Source organism: Stegostoma tigrinum, chromosome 8, assembly GCF_030684315.1.
Source record: "Stegostoma tigrinum isolate sSteTig4 chromosome 8, sSteTig4.hap1, whole genome shotgun sequence".
Classification (NCBI taxonomy): Eukaryota; Metazoa; Chordata; class Chondrichthyes; order Orectolobiformes; family Stegostomatidae; genus Stegostoma; species Stegostoma tigrinum.
This window is the reverse complement of record NC_081361.1, coordinates 48,120,614-48,146,238: the sequence shown is the minus strand read 5'-3', so window position 1 is coordinate 48,146,238 and position 25,625 is coordinate 48,120,614. Positions and strand designations below refer to the sequence as shown.

The window sequence follows — 25,625 nt, the reverse complement described above, 5'->3', positions numbered from 1 at the left end:
CTCAACCTCCTATGCTCCAGTGAAAAATGTCTAGCTTCTCTTTATAACTCAAACCTTCCAATCCAAGTAACATCATTGTAATTTTTTTCTGCATCCTCTCCAATTTCCTTCCTATAGCAGCATGACCAGAACTGTACACAGTACTCCAAAAGTGCCTCAAAACATCCTGTACAACCCTAACATGGGATGTGATGACCTAATGGTATTATCACTGGACTGTTAATCCAGAGACCCAGATAATATTCTGGGGACCTGGGTTTAAATCCTGCCATGGCAGATGGTGGAATTTGCATTCAATAAATATCTGGAATTAAGAGTCTAATAATGACCATAAATCTATTAGCAATTGTCAGAGGAAAAACCCATCTGGCTCACTCATGTCCTTTAGGAAAGGAAACTGCCATCCTTACCTGGTCTGGCCTACATGTGACTCCAGACCCACAGCAATGTGGTTGACTCTGAACTGCCCTGTGCGCAATTAGGGATGAGCAGTAAATGCTGCTTGGCCAGTGATACCCTGTGAAAGAATTTTTTAAAAAATATGTCCCTTCTCCTACCCTCAATTGTCTGATGACTCTGGAGCTCAATTTCTAGCATACTACCCAATGAGGTATAATACTGCAAAAGATGTTCGTGGTGCAGTCTGATCAGAACCAGACAAACTATTCAAGATGCAGCCTGACCAGAACTAGACAGAATGGTCAAAGTGCAGTCAGAGCAGAAACAGCAAAAAATTTATATCTACTGTATTGTTGTCCAATGATGATTCTCTGCCCAAGTTTCTGAAATCAGTTAGTTTTACATGAAAAACGGCAACTATGACAAACCTAGCAGCATTCTTCCCCAATTCTGACATTATTCCTCTCTTTAATACTCATTGTTTTCTAAACACATTTCAGCCAACTTGTCATCTTCACCAAGTTCTGTGACGATTTCCAACAGCTCTGATTTTAATTAATAATTTTGTGCAGAGCTTTATCATATGAGATAGGATCCCTAAAGTGTGTCAACAGGCTATTTGGCCTATCAAGTCCACACCGACCCTCCAAACAGTATCCCACCCAGGACCATGCTCCAACCCCTCCAACCCTACATTTCCCATGTCTAATCCACCTAGCCTGCACATCCCTGGACGCTATGGGAAATTTACCATGGCCAATCCACCTAACCTCCACATCTTTGCACTACTAGAGCAAATCCATACAGATACAGGGAAAATGTGCCAACTCCACAAAGTCACCTGAAGCTGGAATCAAACCTGGGACCCTGGCGCTATGAGATAGCAGTGCTCACCACTGAGCCACCATGCCACCTTCTTTATTATATGCTTTTGGGTGCCAACCTTGCATCACTGGATTTGCACAGTTAGTTTGTGTTGTCTTCTCCGTATTAAGCTATGCTCGCTACTTTTACTATGTGGGACAAAAGTGCTATATTATGTGCACTTTTGCTAAGGATACTGAGCTTAATTGACACACTTCTAATTCACAAATTTACATAATAGCTATGATGCAAAGTCATCACGTAATTATTCTATTTCTTGCTGTACGCTTGCAGCGAGACCAGAGTCTTTTCAGCGCTTTCTGTTTTTATTATGCAGATTTAGCCACCGAACCTGGTGTTTACAGTTCTGATGAATCAGCAGATGTTTTCAGCATGTTGAGCATGTGAACTGAAAAAGAGAAAACATTTTTATTTCTGAATGTAACCCAGGAATCTTTGTGTGTGCCAGCATTTGTGTACATGAATCCAACTTAATTATACTGCAATCCAAGGTCCCAAAAGAAAGGCAACACTGATGGCTTTGGGTCATAATTAATAAAAGTTATTTGGATATCAGCACTGATGGTGCTATACTTCAGCAGGAGTCAATAGGAATGAACTCATCTTTGGTAATAGTACAAATCAGGTGACAATGAATCGGTAGCCCTTTTTACACACTGCTTCATCTTCTTGTCCACTGATTTCAATGGAAGTCAGAATCAAGTAGGTGTAAAATGGCCTTTCAAGTTAGTATTGTTGAATACTACTTTCCTCGTGCCTTTGAGTCAGAAATGGTATTTGGTAAGCCATTGCTACTAAATGTCTCACCTTGATACAGTACTCTGTATACTTAATTGCAGGTGGAATTTTCAGCCGTAGCATAGACCGCCCTAAGCAAATATTCCAACCTTGTGGCGACTACCATCACAAACATTAAGCTGGAACAATGGGTTCTGCAAGGATAATAATACTCACTTTTGTACTTTAAGTGGTTTTTATTTTTCAAAAATAGCATTAATATTTAAATATATTTAATGTAATTCAGCAATCCCCAACGCCCCCATCCAATCAGCACCATCAACCTCTAGTCTCAACTTCCCAATTCAAAAAACATTGCTGACTGGTTATTATTACTGAAACACGTCCTTTAACATGTTATAAATTGCAATCGAACACATCTATCTTGATAATAATATTTTATCCTCAACTCACTAAAAATCGAAATGATATTTTGAAAAAGTGTTTGAACATTTTATAAGTGTGTAATTGGTAATGTTCAGATATCTGGCCATGAAGCATTACCTTTTTGTTTTAAATGTAAACAGTTCATGCTTGACAAAAGATTAGATTAAAACATTAAGTTGCTGACGCTTTGCTCACTGTGATTATCAATTGATGTGATTCATGGTCACAATTACAGCTGACTGCTGTTGGGTTAGCACAATGTTTATTGCAACCCTGTTACAAACTTAATTGCTTGGATGTCAAAGGTGGACAAAGGTAAAATATTCTTTTTCTCACTGTTTTTCTATGGCACAGCTGAAACTGTTAGGCATTTTTGAAGTACACCATCAAGACTATCTTTATTAATGCTAATGGGCAATTAAAGCAGATGTGAATGTTTTTGCATATCATGAAAGAAAATTTCTAAAGAATAAGCTTGCTCCAAACATTAACTATGATTTTCCATTATTTTCTGCTTTTATTTCAATTTTTCAGCGTGTTATTTTGATGCTACTTAAATGTATTCCCTTCTGACAATACCAAACTTAAATCATGAAATTCAAAGTAGATTTTGTTTTGAAAAAGGAACGAATTTCGAATGAAAACAAAAGGCCTCCTAACCCTGTCTCATGTAATGAAATCAGCTGGGTTACTTGCCATGCTAGTCCTATCCCACCAGTAACTCAAGTCCAGAAAACCTTTTAAATGTGTGACATATGAATCCATCAAGCTCATACATTGTATCCACCATGTGCAGTATGACTACCTTCATAATGGGGAGACCAGTGAAGGCTGAAACTTTCTTATGAACATCTGTCTGAACAACTGTCAGAAAACATGATCCCTGGCTCACTGAGGGTCTGTACTTTAGTGTACTTACCTTCATTATTCTGCCTTTCTTTCTTTTGGCAAATATAAGACCGTAAGACAGAGAAGCTGAAAAGACCATTTGCCCCATTGAATGCACTGTGACATTCAATGAGATCATGGCTGATCATCCTTAACTCTACTTCCCTGTCGTTTCCCTTTTACCCTTGATTCCTTTATTGACCAAAAATCCATTGATCTCAGTTGTGAATATACCTAGTGACACAGCCTTGACATCTCTCTGCAGTAAAGAATTCCACAGAAGCTCTACCATCTGAAAGAAGAAATACAGTTAAAAAGAGCAATCGTGATGTAGGATTCCACTTAAGACACTTCTTTTCAGATGTGTTTTGCCCTGCCAAGCATTTCCAGCATTCTGTTAGTAGTTCTATACTTTATTGGATTAAGCAAACTTCAGAAATGGTTTGATGGATATCTGAAGATGGAATTCCCATGAACTGCAATTTCATGACTTCCTTATCCGGACTCCCGCTGCCAATGTTCAAAGATAGCACTGGAAAGAACAGTGAAAAGGAATCCTTCTCTTGCTAGCCACAGTTTGCACATAAAATTAACCCATTGTTCAAATTTAATGTTTGGACTGCTGTGATGGTAGTTGCCACAAGGTTGGAATATTTGCTTAAGGCAGCCTATGCTACTGCTGAAGATTAAGCCTTCCTGTTTTATTGGTTTGCTTCATGCTGCCTTACTTTCTGCCCTTGCACAAAAAGTATGTACAGTCAATATACTCATTCAAAGAAAACGTTCATTTCAAATGTAAAAAAAACAAGTCTGTGCACTAGGCATTTACTTTATATTTGGAAATAAGATTGGAATGAGTTAACATGTTCTTGCAATCATCACATATGAAAGAATTGTGGGCTGAAGGGCCTGTTCTGTGCTGTACTGTTCTATGTTCTAATTATGGTGATGCAAAGAATTTAAGGGAGCTTTTGTCAGTAGATGCTAAACAGAGCCTTTCAAACTTGCAAACTACAGTAAGTTAACGAGATGAGATTTTGGATCTGCAACTTCTGAGCCAGTATTTGTTACTGGGGAGTTCATATTGATTTCTGGCCGACATGGCCACCTCTTAGGTAGTTACTTTGTTTTGTTAATGGGCATGGCCTAATGCACTGATCTTTGAGACTTGATTGGCACTGCAAAATAAAGCTCATGTACAAGTAAGTTGCATATTTGGAGAAACCTTATGTTTTCATCAACTTTCCATACACTTATCTCCTGTTTCCCTATCGCACACTACCCCTCCATTCAAGAATCAAAGCCCACCTCATCATGTGACTCAAAAATCCATATAGCGCGAATTTTTATGCTGGTATTGCATAAAATCTGAGGCATTAATTGGGGAACTGGGGAGGCACCAGGATAAAGTTCAGGAAACACTACACTAAACCTTATGATTGCCTCTGCTGATCTTGTTAATTTGGAAGGAATATTTTCAAAATAGAAAGTTTTGTTTTGATATTCTATTCAATAAACATGCATAAACTGAAAAACATGGAAATTATTTTCCTTTGTATGGTTTCAAATTTCTGCAAATGATGCAATGAAGTAGCCATCTCATTTATCCCCGCCTCTTTGGCCGGTCTGTCTCCTCTCCACCTATCTTCTCCTCTATCCATCGTCTATCCGCCTCCCCCTCTCTCCCTATTTATTTCAGAACCCCCTTCCCCTCCCCCATTTCTGAAGAAGGGTCTAGGCCCAAAACATCAGCTTTCCTGCTCCTCTGATGCCGCTTGGCCTGCTGTGTTCATCCAGCTCTACACCTTGTTATCTCAGATTCTCCAGCATCTGCAGTTCCTACTGTCTCTGAAGCAGTTTATAATCAGCCTTTTTTAATTGACCTATTATGACTTTATGTTTCTCTTTTTCTTTTTGGAGTTTTAAAACTTCCAACACTCAAAAAAAAATGCACTCTGGGAAGAAAGATAATCTTAACAGTTTCAGGATAAAGTTTAAGTAAGCTAAGTTCACTTTAAATTCCAATTTAATCTTCACCAACCAGTGATTCCTGCTGGAAGGTACATGTGTATATATTCAAGTTGAGGATAGGATAAGGTTTGGCTGTGATTATCCCTCCCCAGTGAAGTAATAGCTGGCCAGCAGTAATCATTTTGATTCATTCATGAGATGTGGTCACTTTGGGCAAAGAAGCTTTGGCAGAAACTGAACAGGGAGAACAAAATTACGTTTTAAAAGAAAAACCTGCTTATCTATGAACATCAAACTTAAAAATAGTTTCTACAGCTTTGTTTGTACTTTAATGTTATTTTTCTACCATTAGCTTCTTTTAGACATAATGACTGAAGTTATATGTCTCTAAATGTCATGTGCTTAGTGTGTAAGCTTCTGTCTCTTTCCCATGGTTGCTCATTTCCGCAGGGAAAAAAAATCTTTACAAATTAGACACAGTAAATTGGTCTGATAATAGTTCAAAACTTATATCTGAATAGTGTCACTTTATAGATCTCTTTGTAAGCAGGAATTTACTCCACAGAATATATTAGATTTGGAAGGTCTGAAAGTCACTGACATTATTGGCAGCTGTGTTAACAGTGAAAGGAGCGTGCTGTGTATGCCACAGTTATTAAATTTCTCCAGAGACCATGACTCATTTAATCAAATATTCATACCTCTCTGTAAATACACACTGAACAGTGTATCCCCTCAGAGAAAAGCATCCCAGTACAAGCATCCTTTCATGTAAAAACTGCAACAAAAAATCCTCAGAACATGTGGTCATGTTTTTGAATTTATAATGTATGTAACTCTCCACGCCATTTTCAAAAAGGACATAAGTGAACCCGTCTGACCGATTGCAAAATGTTCTTGGTCACACAATTAAATTAAAAATTATTCTTTCATTGCAACATACCAACCATTTTTAATCTGTAACCAAGAAACTCTCAATGAATTCTCCTTCTGTTCCCTTGTTTACCATCAATTCAATGGGGTCTCAAATACAGACGAAGAAAGCCAGGCACCAATCTATAACAAGAATTTGTATTTAGCATGACAACAAACCATTGCTTACGTTGCCAATAGAATAGTCATAAAAACAGATTTTACATGTGGGCTGTTTCCTGTGGTTTAAGTCCTCAGTGTACAACCATAAATGGATAGCATTTTTCTATTTCTTAGGTTCAACTTTTGTGTCTGCTCTCTTTAAACAGATTTTTAAAATCTGTTTAAGATAAACTAATGTTCTTATATTTGTTTGCTGAGGTTTTTATTTACATGGAATTTGAAGGTTCCAGATTCAACACTTGGCCTATGTTGAGTTTGTTAGGATCAGCTAGTGGCAAAACCATAATCTCAGGATCTTTGCTCTTGAAAGGGGAAAATTCAGCTAACATTCCCACAGATGAATACAATCCTGAGCCCCTTGTGAAATGTGTCTGCATGGACATTTGATGTGGATAGGATTGGATTATGATCTCCCTCCACTATACAGACACTCAATACATGGTCAGTTAAATAGTCTGGGGCTTTCACTCTCCTGTCGCACATTAGAAGATTGATCACATGAGAGATATTGAAGGTCATTGTTGCTTATAGCTTAATATAAACTAGAATTTGACATATTCCAGAAATCTGAAATAAAAACAGAAAATAATGAAAATATTCAGCAGGCTCAGGTATCATGAGGAAAAAAAGATGCATTTTCTCTCCCACATTGTCTGACTTGCTGAGTATTTCCATCACTTTGTATCTTTGTAATACAAAAGTACTACAAGAAAGGAAAGAAAATACAAAGGAAAATTGAAAAGATGCAATATTCCCTTGCCTGACCTGAATATTTTTAATGAGCAGTATAGAGGAAGCTTTATCCTGCATCTAATCTGCTACACTTCATTTAGAACAGCACAGTAAGGTCATGTTGTGAAAACTTTACCTCCAAATCATGCTTCAAATTATCTGAAAGCATTTGTTGATGACGCTGGTCTCAGAAATGAAAATTGCTCTATTGCTAACAACATTGACCAGATAAACACAAAATTAACTACCACCCCCTCCCCTAAAACAAAATGACTAGACACATACATTATTTTCCACAATCATTTACTATAAATCCATCAATGCCCTTTTGACAAATGTCTCGTTAATCACTTTCAAATGTTCAAATAAAATCTATTAAAAATAATTTCCACATCAAGAATATAACATCCTCCTTGAAATGTATAGGCTGAAGTTCTCTGAAGTAGGTCCAACGTTCAGCTTCTATTAGATGCTAACTTTAAATAAACACAAACCTGACCAGTCAAACACTTTAAAATGTTCGGTACAGCTTTTAACCAGCAATGTATCACACCAACCAACTGTTATTTTTACACTTTTGATTTTTCAAATCAACCACAAGTCCCACAAATAAATTCTGTATGCCTTAATTTTTTGTTTATTCTTTCATAGAATATGGTTGATATGGCAAGGTCAGCATTTGTTGGCCATTGCTAAATTGCCTGTGAACTGAGTACTAGCTCACATCATAGCGAACTTAAGTGTCAACTAAATTGCTGTAGTTCAGAAGGCACATGTGGGTCAGACTAGTTATAAATGGCAGCTTTCTTTTCCTAAAATGATATTAATGAACCAGATGGGTTTTTATGATAATCAATTATGGCTCCTGAGAATGGCTTTGAATTTAAAATTTATTAATTGAATTTAAAATCAATTCCAATGGCAGGATTTGAATCCTTGTCCCACAACGTTATCCTAGGCCTTTGGATTACTAGTCCAGTGAAATGATGATCAACTACCAGCACTCCCTTTTAACATACTTATAGCCATTAATAAGGATTCCGAGGGCTGAGTCTTTTAGTTTACCCATACAAACAGCCATCAACCCAAAAGCAGAAGTGAGAAATAAAATTTTCAAGTGGGGGCAGGGAACCAGAACAGCTCAACAAGGCCCAGTTAAATGCAATTTGCACCTAGCAGAGAGAATAAAAAGCTGTATTTTGGATGAACTGAATTCCTGAAGGAGTTAAGAAATATTTTATTCCCATTGTGACTGCAATGGAATTAAGGAGGGGAGGAAGAGGCCAGAGGTCACATTTTACAGCATTGAGACCTTGGGTACAGAGAGGCCACAATGAGATAGCAGGGCTGGCTTTGAAAAAAATTATGTCAAGGGTGACATAGGATGGCAGAGAAATATTTTGGCTAATGCTCAATTATTGGTTCAGTTATCAGTCCTACTGTGGTGATCTCTGATCATTCTTCCAGCTGATCTCCAGTAGCTATCGTGTAGGTCAGAGACTCAGGTGAAACAAAGATATGTGAAAACTGGAAGAAAAAATATTCAAATGGGAAAATAAACTCAATAGTTACATAAATATATTTATAATCAATTTAAAACATTTATTTTCATTATTATACATAGTCAGAAACTAACTTCAGTTAGGATTACATTTTTATATATAGTAAATAAATGTACTTTTCCAAAATAGTTTTAATTGAACAGCATCTAGTCATATAATTACAAATTATTTGTACATCAGTATTAATGGGTACCCACAGCAGATGCCAGCACTGACAGGGTAGTCCCACTTTATTTACTATGAAATTCCCGTTACAGCAAGACAAACTCTTCATTACTCAATTTCTCTGCTTTTCGCCTTGGAACCTCTGAGAGTTGTGTACCTGAATCAGTTTTTGGCATGCAAAGTTTATCAATATCAAAATCTATAGCATGTCCACTTGAAAAAGTAAACAATGGGTACTTCTCCTTGGAAGACGGTGAATTCAGAACCTGAAATTTAAATTAAAAAACAAATTCTGGAAGGTGTTTAACGTTATCAGATCACAGTTCATTTCTACAAATTGATTTTTCTTAAACTTCTGACTTTGACATTTCATCCAACTCCAAAACAGCTGTATTCTAATACCTCTATGAAACTATAATTGTCCAAGCAGGACTTTCCTTAGTGAGTATCGCTAGGTTACAGTAGCCAAATCTAGCCTTTGCACACTGTTGGCTGGATTTTAACAGCTCTTTGAAGACATGCTAGGAAGCAATATGGGTGATAAAATGGAAGTAGAAGGCATTATAAGAATGGTAGTGACATGGTCATCCAATAACCAAGGGCCTGCAAAATTAACAGACTAACATGACCCTGCAACTATTTAACTGGTGTCACGACCATCTCCATACATGGGGCGATGCTAAACAAGTCCTGGCAGCTCCCTAACAGGTTCCATTGGAAGAGCATGGCCATCTTTAAAGGCAATGGGCAACGGAGCACCCTCTGGCAACAATGGCCATTACTGTGGTTCCTGATAAAGTTTAAGTGGGTATGCAAGGGATCAGATCTGGCCTTGCAGCCTGCTAATACTACCTATCTGAGATCATGCTTCAATAGTAACAGTCATGGCAGAGAAAGAAGAACAAGGATTACTTGGAGTGGGAGGGATTCGCCATCCTGGCCCTGGCAAATTAAACTAGAAAAAGTACTGTGCCTTCTTCCCACAGCCTCAGCAGGCGCCAACTCTATCAATGTTTCTCGAGTCAGCAGCTCTGGTGACCAGCACCGGTTTTTTAATTGGCCACTTCGAGTAACATGCTGTTCAGGGTTCAACATCATTCATGCAGACTCCTATCCTGTTTTTGATCCTAATGAAATGAAAACCAACTGTTTTTGATCCTAATGAAATGACAACCAACATCATTAAAAGTTCTGGCTCCAGTTATATACACATTAATTTCTCAGAATTCAGATTCTAATTTAGAATAGCAGTTTTGAGTTAATGTTTCAGAGCAGAAAACTTAGCTAATATTTCACTATCTGCACAAAGCCAACTGTAACACTTTACCACTGACCAAACTCAAATCATTCAATTTAGCAATGGCCAAACCTGGGAACTTCCAGGGCTGTCTATCACACCAGGTATTGTCACTACAAACTAAGCCACTGTGTTCTCAAATGCTTGTAGTTTAACAATATTGCAAGCAGACGGTGGGTTACATCTGCTCACTGCTCATTGGCAGAAGATATTCATACATATGTATTCAGGTGCACAGTGTTATTCATTGACCTCTGATGAAACGACAAGTAACTGAAGTAAGTTGGCAGTCACTGCTCCTCTTTGATGTCACATATCAAAAGATCACCTGGGTATTTCTGGATCTCAATTATTAAACCATTGGCCTGAGCATTCGATGTACTTTACGGATTGTAAGGCCACCTTTTTCAGGTTATCTCCCTGTTGACAGCAAACTAAATTTCTCATGAAATTTTCAATATTGCAATGCCTATTTGGCATTTTTGTGCTGTGAAATATCACTGTACTATCACATCTGCACAATAACTGGAGCAAAATAACTGTAGATGGTAACAATACATCAAAGTAGGGCTACATTATGAAAAGGAGCCCCATATTTTTCAAATGCCAGAAGCATCTGATGCTAAAAAGTAATGTTCTCAAGTTACAAGAGGGATAGAAAAGGCAGCCATGAGGGATTCAAGGATCTGAAAAATAGAAGAAAATTTAAAGATGACTTAATAACTGGAGGGAATAAGTGAGCCAAGTGACTTTTTATAGAGGGCCTGAAGCCCGGCTCTGAAAGGGAGTTTGGGCGACATTTTAATTTAATTCACCAAACTTAAAGAAAATATGATAAGCTTCAACATCAACTTTATATTCTGCCAAATATGGCTCTTTATTGAAATACAAGGTGGATGCAAAGGCAGCATTTCTATTTTTCATATTATAAGATTGTGATTTATTTGTACAGCGTGGCCAGTTAGAATAAAGCCAAAACAGCACAAAGAATTACATAAGGTACTTTGCAGAAAGCAGCTGAGCAACAGTTTGCTAATATTCTGACCATATTTGAACTACTGTATCTGTTAAATCAATAGTTTTTACATTTACCATAGCCAAATCTATTTTTTATCCAGAATAGGAACTGGAGAATAAATTAAATTTCTGTACAGTTAAGCAGGTTTTCACATTCATTAATATAATCATTTTTCCCCCATTCAAACTAACTTAAATTATTTCATTTGTGTCACAAATTAATCAGAACTATACAGTGTAAAGTCTCATTTAAGTCAGTGATAACGTACTGTAGGTGATTTGCCAAACCTCAATTTATTTTACTTTCAATATTGCCACCTGCTGGTGACAATATGGGACAGCCATTTGAAAACTGCTGCAAAGCCAAATTAACAGCATTAATAAAAATGGTTACTTCAACCCTAGGCTATTCATTGACAGAGATACATTTTGGAATAGTGCAGTTACACAGATCGCCTTCAAAAAGCATAAGGCGGAGAGAACAGCAACAACTACTGGATTCTCAAATGTAATACCTGAAAAAGTGCAGTGATTAAAGTTTAATATTGTAAAGTGAATTGACAAAGTTGGCCCAGTCAAACTGCTCATTGTGCTTAAGGATTTAAATACTAAGGGATCCAAGTTATGAACAGGTAAGTTATGATAAAGGGAAATGAGGCAGAACTTTTTCCACCAATAAGGCTATATTGCCCATGTACAATAAATCAGAAACATCTCTTGAAGCGAATAATATTAATTCAAGAAGTAATTATTCAAGCTTCGAGACAGGGAAAGAACGGAGGGGGGGGGGTATCATAGCAGGAACCTAAGAGGGCATTCAAGCAGAGAACTATTTCGCTCGCTTCTCGGTTCTCCTTTCAAAAGAATTCTTGTGAAATTTAAATACAACCACGAGGGAGGGAGAGAGAGGGGGAGGGAGGGAGAGAGAGGGGGAGGGAGGGAGAGAGAGGGGGAGGGAGGGAGAGAGAGGGGGAGGGAGGGAGAGAGGGGGGGGAAAGAGAGAGAGAGAGAGAGAGAGAGAGAGAGAGAGAGAGAGAGAGAGAGAGAGAGAGAGAGAGGACAAAAACGCCAAGACCACCGTGCCTCAAGTGAAGGGAGAGATTAAGAAAAATTCTTCACACAGCCAATGCAGGAAGTGAACCCATGCTTTGGCAGCACTCCACGTCACAAATCAGTTAACTAGCCAACTGGCTAACTGATCACCTTACAACAATTAACTGGCACTCAATTAGCAGTATTGCTCAGGAAAGTCAAAGACTGTTTAGTGAAATAACAAATTGTCACCAGACCATACTAACTTGGCATGAAAATTTTGAGTCTTTTTCTTCTCTCCACCACAGAGATGTGCAAGTTCTGGAAAATGGTCTACTCCTGAGGACAGAAGCCAACTCCATTGAAACAAGTTTTTTTTTCCCCCTCAGTATCACATCAAGTATTTATTTCTCCATTAAGGTAGCAGCGGAGATCTTTACTGCAAGCTTAATAACATTTTTTTTACACTTGTAAAAAAAAACCAGAAGAACATTTCAGCTAATTTCATTAACAATTCTTAAGACTCACCTTTGTTACTTCATCAATTATTTTTCCAAAATCAGCTTCACTGTGTGAGTAAAACCCTATTGTGCAGCTGGGATCCATCTTACTAAATGGCATCTTTTTTGGAGAAGGACAGTGATATGACTGAAAGTACAAAGTAACAAAATGACTTGATCAGAAAATCAGCTCCACTGACGCGAGAATAATATATTTATGTAGCATTATTAGTGTAATCAAATCATCTGAGGCACAGAACCATGAACAAAAAACACCAAAGCACAGAAAGAGGTCATCCAGCCAAAGGCACTCTAGACTAACATTGATCAGTTCGATACCATTCCATGTAACATCATCTTTCTTTGCAATGATAAGCATTTTTCTACAGGAAATGCACTTCATTATGCACACAATGCAATACACATTCTTCAGGTCAGAGGGGTGGCCATGTGTACCTGCATGGGCCCCAGTTATGCCTGCCTCTTTGGGGGTACGTGGAACACTCCTTCTTCCAGTCCTATTCCAACCCCCACCCGCAACTCTTTCTCCTCTATGTTGATGATATCTTCAGTGCTGCTTCCCCCTCTCGTCCGGAATTGGTAAAGTTAATTGATTTCGCTTTCAATTTCCACGCTGCCCTCACTTTCACCTGGTCTATATCTGACTCCTCCCTCCCATTCCTCAACATCTATGTTTCCATTTCTGGGGACAGACTGGCCACTAACTCCACTGTAAACCCACTGACTCCTACAACTACCTGGGCTATATATCCTCACACCCTGCTTCCTGTAAAGACACCATTCCATTCTCCCGGTTCCTCCATCTCCGTTGCACATATTCAATGAGGGTAACTTTGACGAGGGAGCCTCCGAAATGTCAACCGAGGATTCCCCAACATCGTTGTCGACAAGGCCCTCAAATGAGTCTGACCCACCTCCCGCACTTCCGCCCTCACCCCTTCTCATCCCTCCTGCAACAGGATAGGGTTCTCCTTATCCTTACCTACCATCCAACCAACATCCACATCCAGAAGATCATCAGACACCATTTCCACCACCATTTCTCAGAATCTAGTCTGCTGCATCCGCAGATCACAACGTGATCTCCTCTACACTTGGGAAACAGGTAGACTGGGTGACCACTTCACAAATCCTCTCCGTCCTACTCGCAAAAAAAAAAAGACCCTGAGCTGCAACTTTAACACACCACCCTGTTCCCTGGCCAACATCTCGGTCTCTCGTTTGTTGCAGTGTTCCAGTAAAGAACAATACCTCATTTTCCGCTTGGGGACCCTGCAGCGCTCCGGACTCAATACCAAGTTCAATAACTTTAGGGCCTAAACTCTCCCATACCCTAGACCCCTACCCCACACACCAGGCTTCATTATCACGTAGGCTGCCATCACACCCTACCTATTGTTAGTCACTAACAATCCCCATTAACAACTTTTCACCCTACTAGCTAGACTGTTATCAACTCCCTTGTCTATCCAACTGCTCTTCTCTCTCTTCACGCTCTATCCTATCCTTTACTCCCTACCATATCTTCCTATTTTCTGCATATAAACTGATGTTTTCCCAGCTACCATCAGTTCTGAGGAAGGGTCACTGGACCCGAAACGTTAATTCTGACTTTTTCTTCAGAGATGCTGCCAGGCTGCTGAGTTTTCCAGCAATTTCTGTTTTTGTTCCCTTGTCCAACTGACTTTCAGTCGAACACAATGTAAAAAAAAACGTACGCAGGGCATTGTTATTAATAAAGAGGATTCAGTAAATTGGACATTATTGGGTTTATATTCCAGAATAAGAAGGCAAGTCAGATGAAAGGCTCTGCTGTTTTACCCCCATAGAAAAAAAAACAAACAGCAAAACTGCCTTTGTTGGTTTCAACCAGCTGCTGATCAATGTGTGCTGTATATACTGAACTGTATGTTATTTAGCATTGCTGTCATTCAGGAAGGATGCAATGGCCACAGTGCTAAATGGAAATCACACACTGGTGGAATAGGACGCTTGTGAAGTCAAGAGCTTACAGAGGATGTTTTAATCTGCATCTAACTTACACTGTAACATATACGGAAGAGCCTGAAAATGAAATGTATTCCATTTGACTATCATGGCAGTAAAAAATTTCTCATCAAGTTTAGAAAAGATCAAAAAGCATCTCATGTACATTACTGGTGAGACAAGATTTTACCAGCCATTGAGTAAGTTGTCCAATTGCTGAGTGGAGGCTTAGCAGCCAATTCAAACAATTAAAGGTCTTATTGATAGGCATTTTGCCAAATGTTCCAGCGACTTTGGGAAGGCTCCAGAGCCCAACATAGGGGCCCACAGCAAAAATAGTGCTGCTCCTGTGACCTCATGCAGTCACTGGAAAGGTTACCCTTCTGATGACCAAGCCTACCTGTCTGGGCCTGGCAGGGACGCAAACTGTCTCCTTTCCTCATTTGCTTCAAAATGGAGGTGTCCTCTTATTCCTCCTGCACCTCAACAGCATCCACCTATTTGGTTAAGTCTGCACAGCTGTCAACCCTCCATATTGAGCTAGAACCAGAGCAAGTTAAAAGATTACCAACATGATCCCGCTGCCTGCCAAAGTCAGGGAGCACACTTGGTCCTGACATTTATCCCCTCTGGTACGTTCTAATTTCAACTAAGATGGAATTGTTTTATTTTAGAACAGAATGTACTTTTCTTAAAAACAAATTCAATCAAATAAAAAAAGGATAAAAATAATGTCAGCTTTTCATACAATATACAAAACTTCACCTCAAGCGGGAAATCCTTCGTTGTGACATCCACAAATGACTGACAGTAATGAGGATCCATGTAAATCAAACTGTCATCTTGAAGGACCAAACAAAAGACAAGAAATTCAAAAATACATAATGAGACATGTTCTAAACTTATCACTATTGTTTGTGAAATAACTAAAATAATCCCCACCACATCATATCACCAATACAGTTTGCGGTTTGAATTCTATTTTCAAGTAAGATTGCATTTTGAGTTATCAAGTTACACTGCCCAAGCAAAGATTTTACATGCACTTTCAATTTTATTTAAGAAATTTTTATAATGTCATTAAAAGAACAGTATATAACTGAGCTGAAGTTCGACCTCGAGGCAACTGGTCTTAATGATCTCTAGCCTATGGAACAAAAAGGAAGTCTGCTATTATCTCGCAACTCATAGTGAAAAGCTTGCGTGGAATATATCAAGAAAGAAAAGATTCTGTCTTAGTTGACAAACATGTAAACAATAGCAACTCATGTAAAGCACCGGAGGCAACAGTTCACATGTTACAAGTTTAGAATCCTGCTTTAGACGTTTTCTTAGGCATTACAATGCTGGTTACTCTCATAAGTGGTCCAAGCAGTTTGGGAGATGCTCCTGTAAAAGCTGCAAAACTTTCTAAACAACTGCAAAATAGAGGCATAGTAAATAATTCTGAGGAGCAAAGGAAGCTTCAAAGATGACAGAATGTGCAAAAGACAAGGCAGATGCAATTTAATGCCAATAAATGCAGATTTTTAAAAAATTGTTAAAGAAGTAAAATAATTACAATTTGAATGTGAAAGGAGAGGATTTGTGCAAGGTGGCACAGGGAGTTAGGTTCACAAGAGATTAAAAGCTGCAACTAAAATGATAGGCTATAAAAAGCTAATAGAATACTGAGTTTTATAGCAGGGGCATAGAATACAAAAATTGAAATGTAATAGTGAATTTATATAAAAACTTAAGACCATAGTTGGACTACTGAGTGCAGTTTTAAGCTTCAAGCTTGAAGATGAATTTTAGGGCAACAAAAAAAAAATACAATATTCACCAGGAAGCTGCCTGGTCTGAAGAAATTCAAACACAAACAAAGACTTAGGAAAAACTGAGACCATTCACATTAGAACAGAGGTTAGGTTGTGTTTTAATAGATATATTTGATATTGTGAAACAATGTGGCAGAATTGATAGAAACATGATGTTTATATTGAGGGGTGGCAGCTGAAATGAGCAGACATGGGTACAAAATTCAATAGAAAGGATTTAGGATAAAAAAGAGAAATTTATTTTTATGCAGAAAGAAACTAGGCTATGAAATGTTATCAATGTTTGCAATTGAAACTGAGATTATGTCAACATTTAAAATAGGTTAGATATGTGGCTGAAAGAAATGATACTGGAACAAGAAAAGATCATGGGATTTGGATTTATTCATGTGAAGGATGAACACCAACAAAAGACTGGTTGTGCAAACAGCTTGCTTGGATTTTATGAATTCAATTTAAATTGATAACCAACATCCAATTATTTAATGTGTAATTCAAGGGGTAAAACAACAGAATTCAGAGAAAATATGAACTGATGCAGGCCATTCAGTCCCTCCAGTCTAACCCACCGGTCAATTAAATTATCCGAACATAAGAACAGAAATGAGGAAAGCTGGAAAAGGAAAATTGGAAAAGCAAAGCCAAAAATTCGTGACCGATTGCAGAATGCAGAGGATACAGACTACAATAGAGACAGAGAGATTTACTGTTGCCTAATGATATAGATTTCAAATCAGGAATTCTAGCAAACAAGGCAGATTAAATAAAGGCACATTTTCATATTCAAAAGGAACATATCGTAGCTCTTACTGAAACATGGCTTAAACAAGTGCAAGTACAGCAGCTCAATCTTCCTTGTTAAATAATTTTGAGAGGAGACCAACAGATGGATAAAAAAGAAAATGGTTGCAATATTGATCAAAGGAACTATTACAACTGAAGCTAAAATAAAATCATCACCAAGTCCATAAGCTGAACTAAAGAACAAAAAGGGACACACTTCTTGGAGTGTACTGTAGACTTCCAAATAGTCAGAGGGGGGAAAAGAAAGTGCATATAGATTGGCAGCTTTTTAAAAAGATACATGAATGATACAGCAGTGATTGTAGGTGGGATCAAATGCTCTAATATTATCTAGGATTGAATCAGTATTAAAGGCAAAGTTGTAGGATTGTCAAAATGCAGAAAGAATAACATTTGGAACCGCAACATAGCAAGCCCATTAAGAAAACGAGAGGTTATGGACTTAGCTGAGCAGGTTGTCGGGATGATACTGGGGCAATAATTTGGCGGTAGCAATCAGATAGATTTCACATGGCTACAAAATAGGACAAAAATAAATCAGGAGTAAAAGGTCGCAACTGGAGAAGGCCAATTTTACTTCGGTGTGAAGAAACAGGTTGAGTAACTACAATCATTAAACAAATTACTGGGGAAAAACTTGAAAGACAGTGCCAATCATTTGGGAAGAAACAGATTATAAATCAAGGACAACAAAAATTAAAACAACATATGCTATTTGTGCATCAGCCAACAACTTTGTTTCATACGGTTTCCATTCACCATTTTAAAATAAAACTTTAATTTCACTAGGTTCACTAGGTTCTAATATTTGTTAACCATTTAAAGTTGTATATTTCTTCCCTTTCTGTATCAATGCTCCCACCATACATTTTGGAGGTCAAAATGGAACAAAAACAAAACACTGTCAATTAATTCAAAAACCATTTTTCAAAACTTCAAGCCAAAAAATTTAGAATTAACATGATTGTCAACAAGTCGGATTAATATTTAACACATTTCTCAATCTTAAAAATAAAGATACTCTGGGCTCTGGAAGAAGAATACACTCTTCATGAATAAACTCACTTAAAACCTAATAGGCAAAAACACCGGTCTTTTCTTCAGTTTCTTTAAGTCTGTAAATATTATTTATCTTCATATTTTGTAGATTGAAATTAACTCTGCTTTATAAAGTTCTTAGAGCCACTGCAAAATTATTAAATCATAGTTCATTCAATTTTTGAGCAATACCAATAATACAATTCATATCAAAATATATTACAAAAAGTTGCCTTTATTGCATGATACATTACAGAAGAAATTATATCTAGACATTCTAGCTTCACATTCCTTCATGACAACAGTTAGCACCTCTGCACTCACAGCACTGAAGCAAAGACAGACTCATGAGGTAAATATTGCTATTTTAAAGAGGTAAATGTCTCAATGTTGTCACTATGTTCATTTAAAATATTCGAACTGGGCAACAAGAACATAAGCAAAAGCACGTAGAGTAATAGAAATTCTTTGTAGTAACAAAACCCAAACATAGTTCTACCACTGACAACATCCTAATACATCACATTATTCAAATACACTGTCACAACAGAAAGGGGAATACTGTAGTTACTTTGTTGAGTATTTGCAAAAAAAAAATCACAGTATTTAAAATTCACAAACCTTGAAATCCCACAAAATAGAAAGATTGTTTTGGCTTTCCACCAATAATTCCAACGCAGAACTCAAGACTCAAGATCCCCTATTCAAAAAAAAGCAAATATTTGCAAGGATATGTTATGCTTTTTCCAACTCATGGCAGATAGATCACATTATTTTTCCTCAATCAGGAGAAAGGTGAAAGACAGTTCTGTTTTCAAGCCGACACCAATTTCCCACCTAATCAATCTGCAGATCTTTCGAACTAGTAAAAATGCAAGCTTTCATTTGGTGAAATAGAACAGTCTTTGTGTAGTATCAGAGATAATGGGAACTGCAGATGCTGGAGATTCCAAGATAATAAAATGTGAGGCTGGATGAATACAGCAGGCCAAGCAGCATCTCAGGAGCACAGGCCTGCTGTGTTCATCCAGCCTCACATTTTATTATCTTAGTCTTTGTGTAGTGTTGTCTATATAAACGTAACAAAGGTGATAATGGATCAGCAGCAGCCTGTTACACATCTCTCCTGATTTTTTAAGCGCCATTGCCTTGAATTGAATCAGGATATGCAGGAAAGGCTATTGATTTGCTGTTAGCTAGCTTACTCTAATCACACAAACAAATTATCTCCATCACCTTTGAAGGCTACCTCAGCCACACACGCATAGGAAGGAACCAACAAATCAGACTATTTCCCACAATAAAGAAAAATACCCAACTTCAGAGTTCCTCTGCTAATCAAATACCACCGTAAATGAGGTTGAACACAATATTTTTCAGTGTCCTGTTTCTATTACTGAAAAAAGGTACTCTTGTTGTAAAGTGCAGGCTGCTGACGTGAAATTCCAACATGTGATTCTACTGAAGATATGGGAATAGATCAAGTAGCCGCTGGTGGTTCATTGCTCAAAGTGACAATAGTTTGTATAGAAATATTCAAACAAGGCTCCCCCCGATCTAAATTTCCTCTCTTGCTGGATGATGTTGGCTCAAAGACATAAGTAATAGGAGCAAAGGAAGACCACATAGTCTGTTGAGCCTGTTCCATCATTCAATATGATCTCAGTTCAACTTCAGCTTCAACTTCACTTTCCCACCTATTCCCCATATCTCAAGTCCCAGAGACACCAAAAATCTCTCACAGCTTTAGTGGTATATCCACAACCCTCTGGCTAGAGAATCCCAAGTCTCACAACTCTTCAAGTGAAGAATTGCTGGGCTCTGGATCAAGTGCTGAGAAATGGTATTAAAACAGATGGATGTTTAATGACTGATGCAGACATGATGGGCTGAAGGGTCTGCTCCACACTGTTAAAAACTCTCTGTCAGGATCACTCCTCATCTCAGTCCCCTTAACTTAGGTCCCTATTCTGAAACCGTGTCCCGATGTTCTACATTCCTCAGTCTGAATCACAGAATCCCTACAGTGTAGAAACAGGCCCTTCGGCCCAACAAGTCCACACCGACCCTTAGTGCAAGGCAAACAATCTCAGCATCTGTCTTGATAAATCCATCATAATCTTGATCATATTACAATGAGATTACCGCTCATTCTTCTAAACTACAAAGAATATAGAAACAATGTACTCAGCCTTACTCACGTGACAACCCTCACCTGTGGGACCACGCTAGCAAATCTTTTGAAGTACTGTCTCTAATGTGAGCACTTTCTTCATTACAACTTCATACAGCATTCTAGATGTGGACTCACGAAAGCTCCATATAAGTGTAACAAGTTGTCTTTATTCTTGTACTCTAATTCCCTCACTATGAAGGCAAACACGCTATTTCATTTCCCAAATACTTGTCATACATGCAAGCTTTTGTACTCCTTGTACAAGTAGTCTCCGAACATGAGCATTTACAAGTTTAATGCCTTTAAAACATATTCTGGCTTTCCATATACAAAACCAAAGTGAATAATCTCATATTTCACCTTGGTGCCCAATCAATAAACCTGAAAAAAAAACTGTAAATGCTGGAAATCAGAAACAAAAAAGGAAATTGCTGGAAAAACACAGCAAGTCTGGCAGCATCTGTGGGCAGAAACCAGAATGAACTTTTTGGGTTCAGTGACCCTTCTTCAGAACTAAACCTGTTTATATCATTTTGAAGAATCTCGGTGGCCTCTTCACTGTTCACATTCCCAACGAGCTTTACAATGTCATCAAAATTCCATATATTACTCTCAGGCTTTTCATTTAAGTCACTAATATGGAAATACATTGTCAATAGCAGAGACCGCACCACTAAACCTTGCAACAATCCAGCAGCTGCAGCCTTGAAAACAGGCCACTTGCCCTACTCTCTTTTTCCCACCTGATGACCAATCCTCTATCCATCCCAACTTCTTGAGCCCACATCTTATGCGTTAACCATTTTGGATACACCTTATTGAATATCTTTTTGAAATTTGAATATGAGATCTACTGATTTCATTTTATCATGGACATGGTTTAAAAAAAAAAGGATCAACTTATATACCAATATAAAATGCAAACTACCAATGCGCAGGAGGCATTGAGAAATGGCATTTTGAAATTCGCATTAAGTTTACGTGACAGGATTATTGCATTAATCAATCATACACAAATACGTTAACCACAATCAAGTGCTTTAAACCTGGGAAATTAATGGTCTTTGGTTTCTGATGCAATTCCATTTCACATCTGATTTTTATTTCTAATGTCTTCAATGAATTCAAAAATTGTAAAACAATCTGTATCATTCTAAGTCAATTTGGCTTTAGAATCAAAGAAAGAATCCCACTTGGGATCAGAATTGGAACTTGTATTACCTAGAGTCATCCCTCCACAACCAATCATCTTCTTCACCATCCATTCAATTGAATTATCTGATGGCACTTGGTGCAGTAATAACATTATACAATTTGTTAATGAGTCCACACAACTTCAAGCAGCGCAGCACACACATTTCCACTCTTTGTGAAGTTTTGTCTCTGTCAAGCATCCAACTATTTAACTCAGTGGGAACATAATCTTTCAATGGATTGTTGAGACACATATCCAAAGACTGAATACAGACCCTAGACACCTGTAGTGTAACCGCAATGTGGGCCTTATTTCTTGCAGATACCTCTTGATTTTATTGGTTAGATGGGATCTTAATATCCTCTGCACAAATAATCTATATTCCCTTGGATGCCTTATCCACACATTATCGATCCTGAAATTTACTCCATCCTATCCATCCAATCATTGTCATGGACATGTATAAAAACTGCAGAGAACCAGACGTTCAATATGGCTTTGTACTAATCAGCCACGCACGGAGAACCACAGCAAATTTGCCTTTTCCTGTCCAGTCACTTACACGAGTTGCTTTCAAAATTTTCACTTCACATATCAATATTCTTGGGTGTGTCATCATTTTTGCCAAAATGGCTGAATGGGTCCTTAGGCTTTTGGCTGTTGTTTAACAATGGATCACTGGAAATTGGTCATTTTAACACTGAGGTCTTTTGACATATGCCTGCTGCAACACATGACTATCTTGCTCCTTAATTTGGACCACACCAAATAGCTGTTGGGCTGAAATTTTTGGTCAACTCGGGGTTTGATTTAGCCCACTTAAACGCATTATAATGCAATGGATTTCAAGTGATGATATAACGATTTTATCTATTTTCAAGAATCCATTTAGATATAGCGAGTAATGCTCAGGCCAAAGGCTGGTCAATATTCTAATGGCAAAATGAGTCTTGGGCATCTTCTTAATAAATTCTTTTCCTCTTCTTGCTCCTGTTTATTGCCAAAAACCAACTTTTCTTGCTGCAAAAGCTTCATACTTCATTAGTTTTGTTGGAGGACCCATTCTATTTGTCACATGTGGCCTACTCGATGTCTCAAACTATTGTGCACCTTTTTTGCAACACAGACCTTTTGGTTTCTCTATTCCATTTCCTGACTCTCAGCAGAAGACAAAGTGTTCCTGGAGTGAAAAGTTTAGGCAAACTACCAAAGCTACTTTGTAGTTCAAAAGGTTAAAGTTTGACTTATATGCTCAGTATATTCTGGTACTGGAAAAAAGGGGTCATTTTATATGCTGCAATCTGAAATAGACCCATTAGAGACTTGAAATATTAGCTGCTTCTCTCTCCTCAGCTGCCAGCAGATCTGAGTTTCCCCAGGACTTTCTATCAGATTTTCAGCATCTTCTGCTTTTAATCTACAGTGCAAGTTGTACCCCTGCTTATTTAGCACTCTTCAGTAGGGCAACCTCTGTCATCTGGCATCTAGAATACATGTGGTTTAAGACACATCCACAATCATTCCCTACTGTGCAATTCTGAAGTTCATTTAAAAAAGTCACCACTTCCTATCAAGTGATTAAATGTTAGTCACTGATGCAGTTTACTACTAGTTACACACTGAATATACTAATTATGTGTTAGATCCCTTCCTCCACCACTCTCAGAATTCCACCAGAAGGTGTTGGTGCGCTGAAGCACGTCTGTGACGTTGTTCTTCTTCGGCACCAACACCTCATCCTCTTCGTGAATATCAAAAGCTAAGGCAGTCAGAAAGAGCAGACAGACAGGCCAAATATTGGGCTTTGCTCTCATTGTGAGGGGATAGTACCAGCCAGAAGCCCAGGATGGTGCTCTGGACTTGTGACCTCCCGTAATCTGGCAAATTCTCTGGTTTAGCAAAAGTCTGCTGGGTTATGAGTACAACTCGTAGTTAGTTTTCATTCTCAAAAAAGCTCTTTGACTTGTCCTAACTGTATTCAGTTTTTGTGGTGCACTAAGTTTTAAATCAATGCCACTGTCTTCTGCAACTATTCCCTCTGGTCCGAGACTCTGGCATAAGAGGAAACATCCTCTCAGCATTTACTCTGTCAAGCACCTTAAAATTTTGTGTTTCAATTAAATCACCTCTCATTCTTCAAAACTCGTGAGCAGAATCCCAACTTGTTTAGCCTGTGATCATAAGACAGTCCCTCCATAACAGGGATCAACCTAGCGAATCTTCTTGGAACTGACACCGACATAACAATATCTTTCTTTAAATAAGGGGACCAAAACTGCTCATCACTCCAGTTGTGGTCTCACCAGCAGCTTGCACAGTTGCAATAATAATTCCTGAATGTCATGCTGCAATCTCTTTAAAATAAGGGCCAATATTCCATTAGACTTCCTGATTGTCTAAAGCAGCTCTGTGCTCGCTTTCTGTATTTCCTGTGCAAGAATCCCAAAGTCCCTTTATGTTGCAGTTTCTGCAACTTTTCTCAATTTAAACATTATTCTGTTCTTTTGTTTTCCCTTCCAAAGTAAACAATTTGACATTTTCCCACATCATACTCCAGTTGCCAACTATTTGACAATTTATTTAACCTATTATTATCTCTCTGTAAACTGTTTGTGTCCGCTTTGCAACTTGTCTTTCCACCTATTGAGTTGTCTGAAAATTTGGCTATAGTACATAAAACCCCTTCCTCCAAATAATTGACACATGTTGTAAACAGTTATGGTCCCACCACTGATTCATGTGGAGCCCCTTAGTTAGCTAACCCATAACAGAACCCCTCATCCCCACCAGCTGTTTTCTGCCCATTAGCCAATTCTAAATCCTTGTTAGTATGTTACCACCAATACCATAGCCTCTTATGATTTAACCTTTTCTGAGGGACCTGTTGAACATCTTATTGGAATCCAAATACAACACATATCCTGGTTTTCTTCTACTCACTCTGGTTGAGACTTCCTCAAAAACTTTAATAAATTAGTCAAGACATCATTTCCCTTTCATGAAGCCATGCTTCTGCTGATTATGATAATCTAAATTTGTTATAACTGCCTTAGTAATGAATTTCAAATTTTTTTCATATAGTTACCCACTTTTTAATCTCCCTCTCTCTTTGAATGGGGTGTCACTGACAGTTTTCAAATCCTCCACTACTTCACCAGAATCCAAGGATTTTTGGAAAATTACAACCAATGCATCTAATGTCACCTTTTGGATCCTTGGATGCAAGTCATCAGGATCAACCGACTCATCTGCCTCTAGCCCTACTCGTTTGACTAATAATACTTCTCTAGTAATGGTGACGGTGCTTAATTCGTCCCCTGAATTCTTTAGAATTAATGGGATGATCAAAGACCATTGCAAAATACCTATTTAACCTCTGCTATTTCCTTGTTCTCCCCAGATTCATTTTCTAAGGGGTCTTATGTTCACTTTGACCTCACTCTTCCTTCCTATATATTTAAAGAAGCTCTAACGTCAGTTTTATATACTTTTCTCTGCCTTTTTTCCAGGAAGAGATGTAACATTTTGAGTTATGCTGAAAGATTGCACTGAACTGTACTGTACTTCCTTTGATATTTACTATTCCTGTTCCTGGATAGTTGGCAATGTTATGCAGAAGGCACCAGTATCATGCCCTGATTCTACAGAGCTATATGGCCTATTTTTGCTCCTAATTTGTATGTATTCAAATATACAGAGATTGTCTCCCCCCACCCTGCAAGTGACAACAACTGGATAACATCAGGAGCGGGAACTCTGGCTTATGCTTTCCTTCTCACCAGGGAGCAATACCAGCAGTCTAACAGAAACTAGCTACGTTAGGAATCTGGGATTTTGTTGATCCATACAGGTCATTAGCATTGTGGAAAATTCAATTA

At 38.1% G+C, this 25,625-nt stretch overlaps 1 protein-coding gene across 4 annotated transcripts in view; it reads right to left on the bottom strand.

Annotated features, from left to right (window-relative positions):
* Positions 1-8,715: 8,715 nt before the first annotated feature.
* atg4c (autophagy related 4C, cysteine peptidase) overlaps positions 8,716-25,625 on the bottom strand; it is a 51,194-nt gene continuing 34,284 nt past the window's right edge. For 2 of the 4 annotated variants that reach the window (XM_048539098.1, XM_059647859.1), the window contains 4 exons: positions 18,998-19,076; positions 15,480-15,556; positions 12,736-12,855; positions 8,716-9,127 (listed from right to left, as the gene is read on the bottom strand). In XM_048539098.1, coding sequence (XP_048395055.1) covers positions 8,948-9,127; positions 12,736-12,855; positions 15,480-15,556; positions 18,998-19,076 — 456 coding nt within the window. In that variant the 3' untranslated portion in view covers positions 8,716-8,947. Of the gene's footprint in view, positions 9,128-9,161; positions 10,845-12,735; positions 12,856-15,114; positions 15,255-15,479; positions 15,557-18,997; positions 19,077-25,625 lie in introns of those variants that run through there. The other 2 variants (XM_059647860.1, XR_007248417.1) reach the window with 2 other exon arrangements.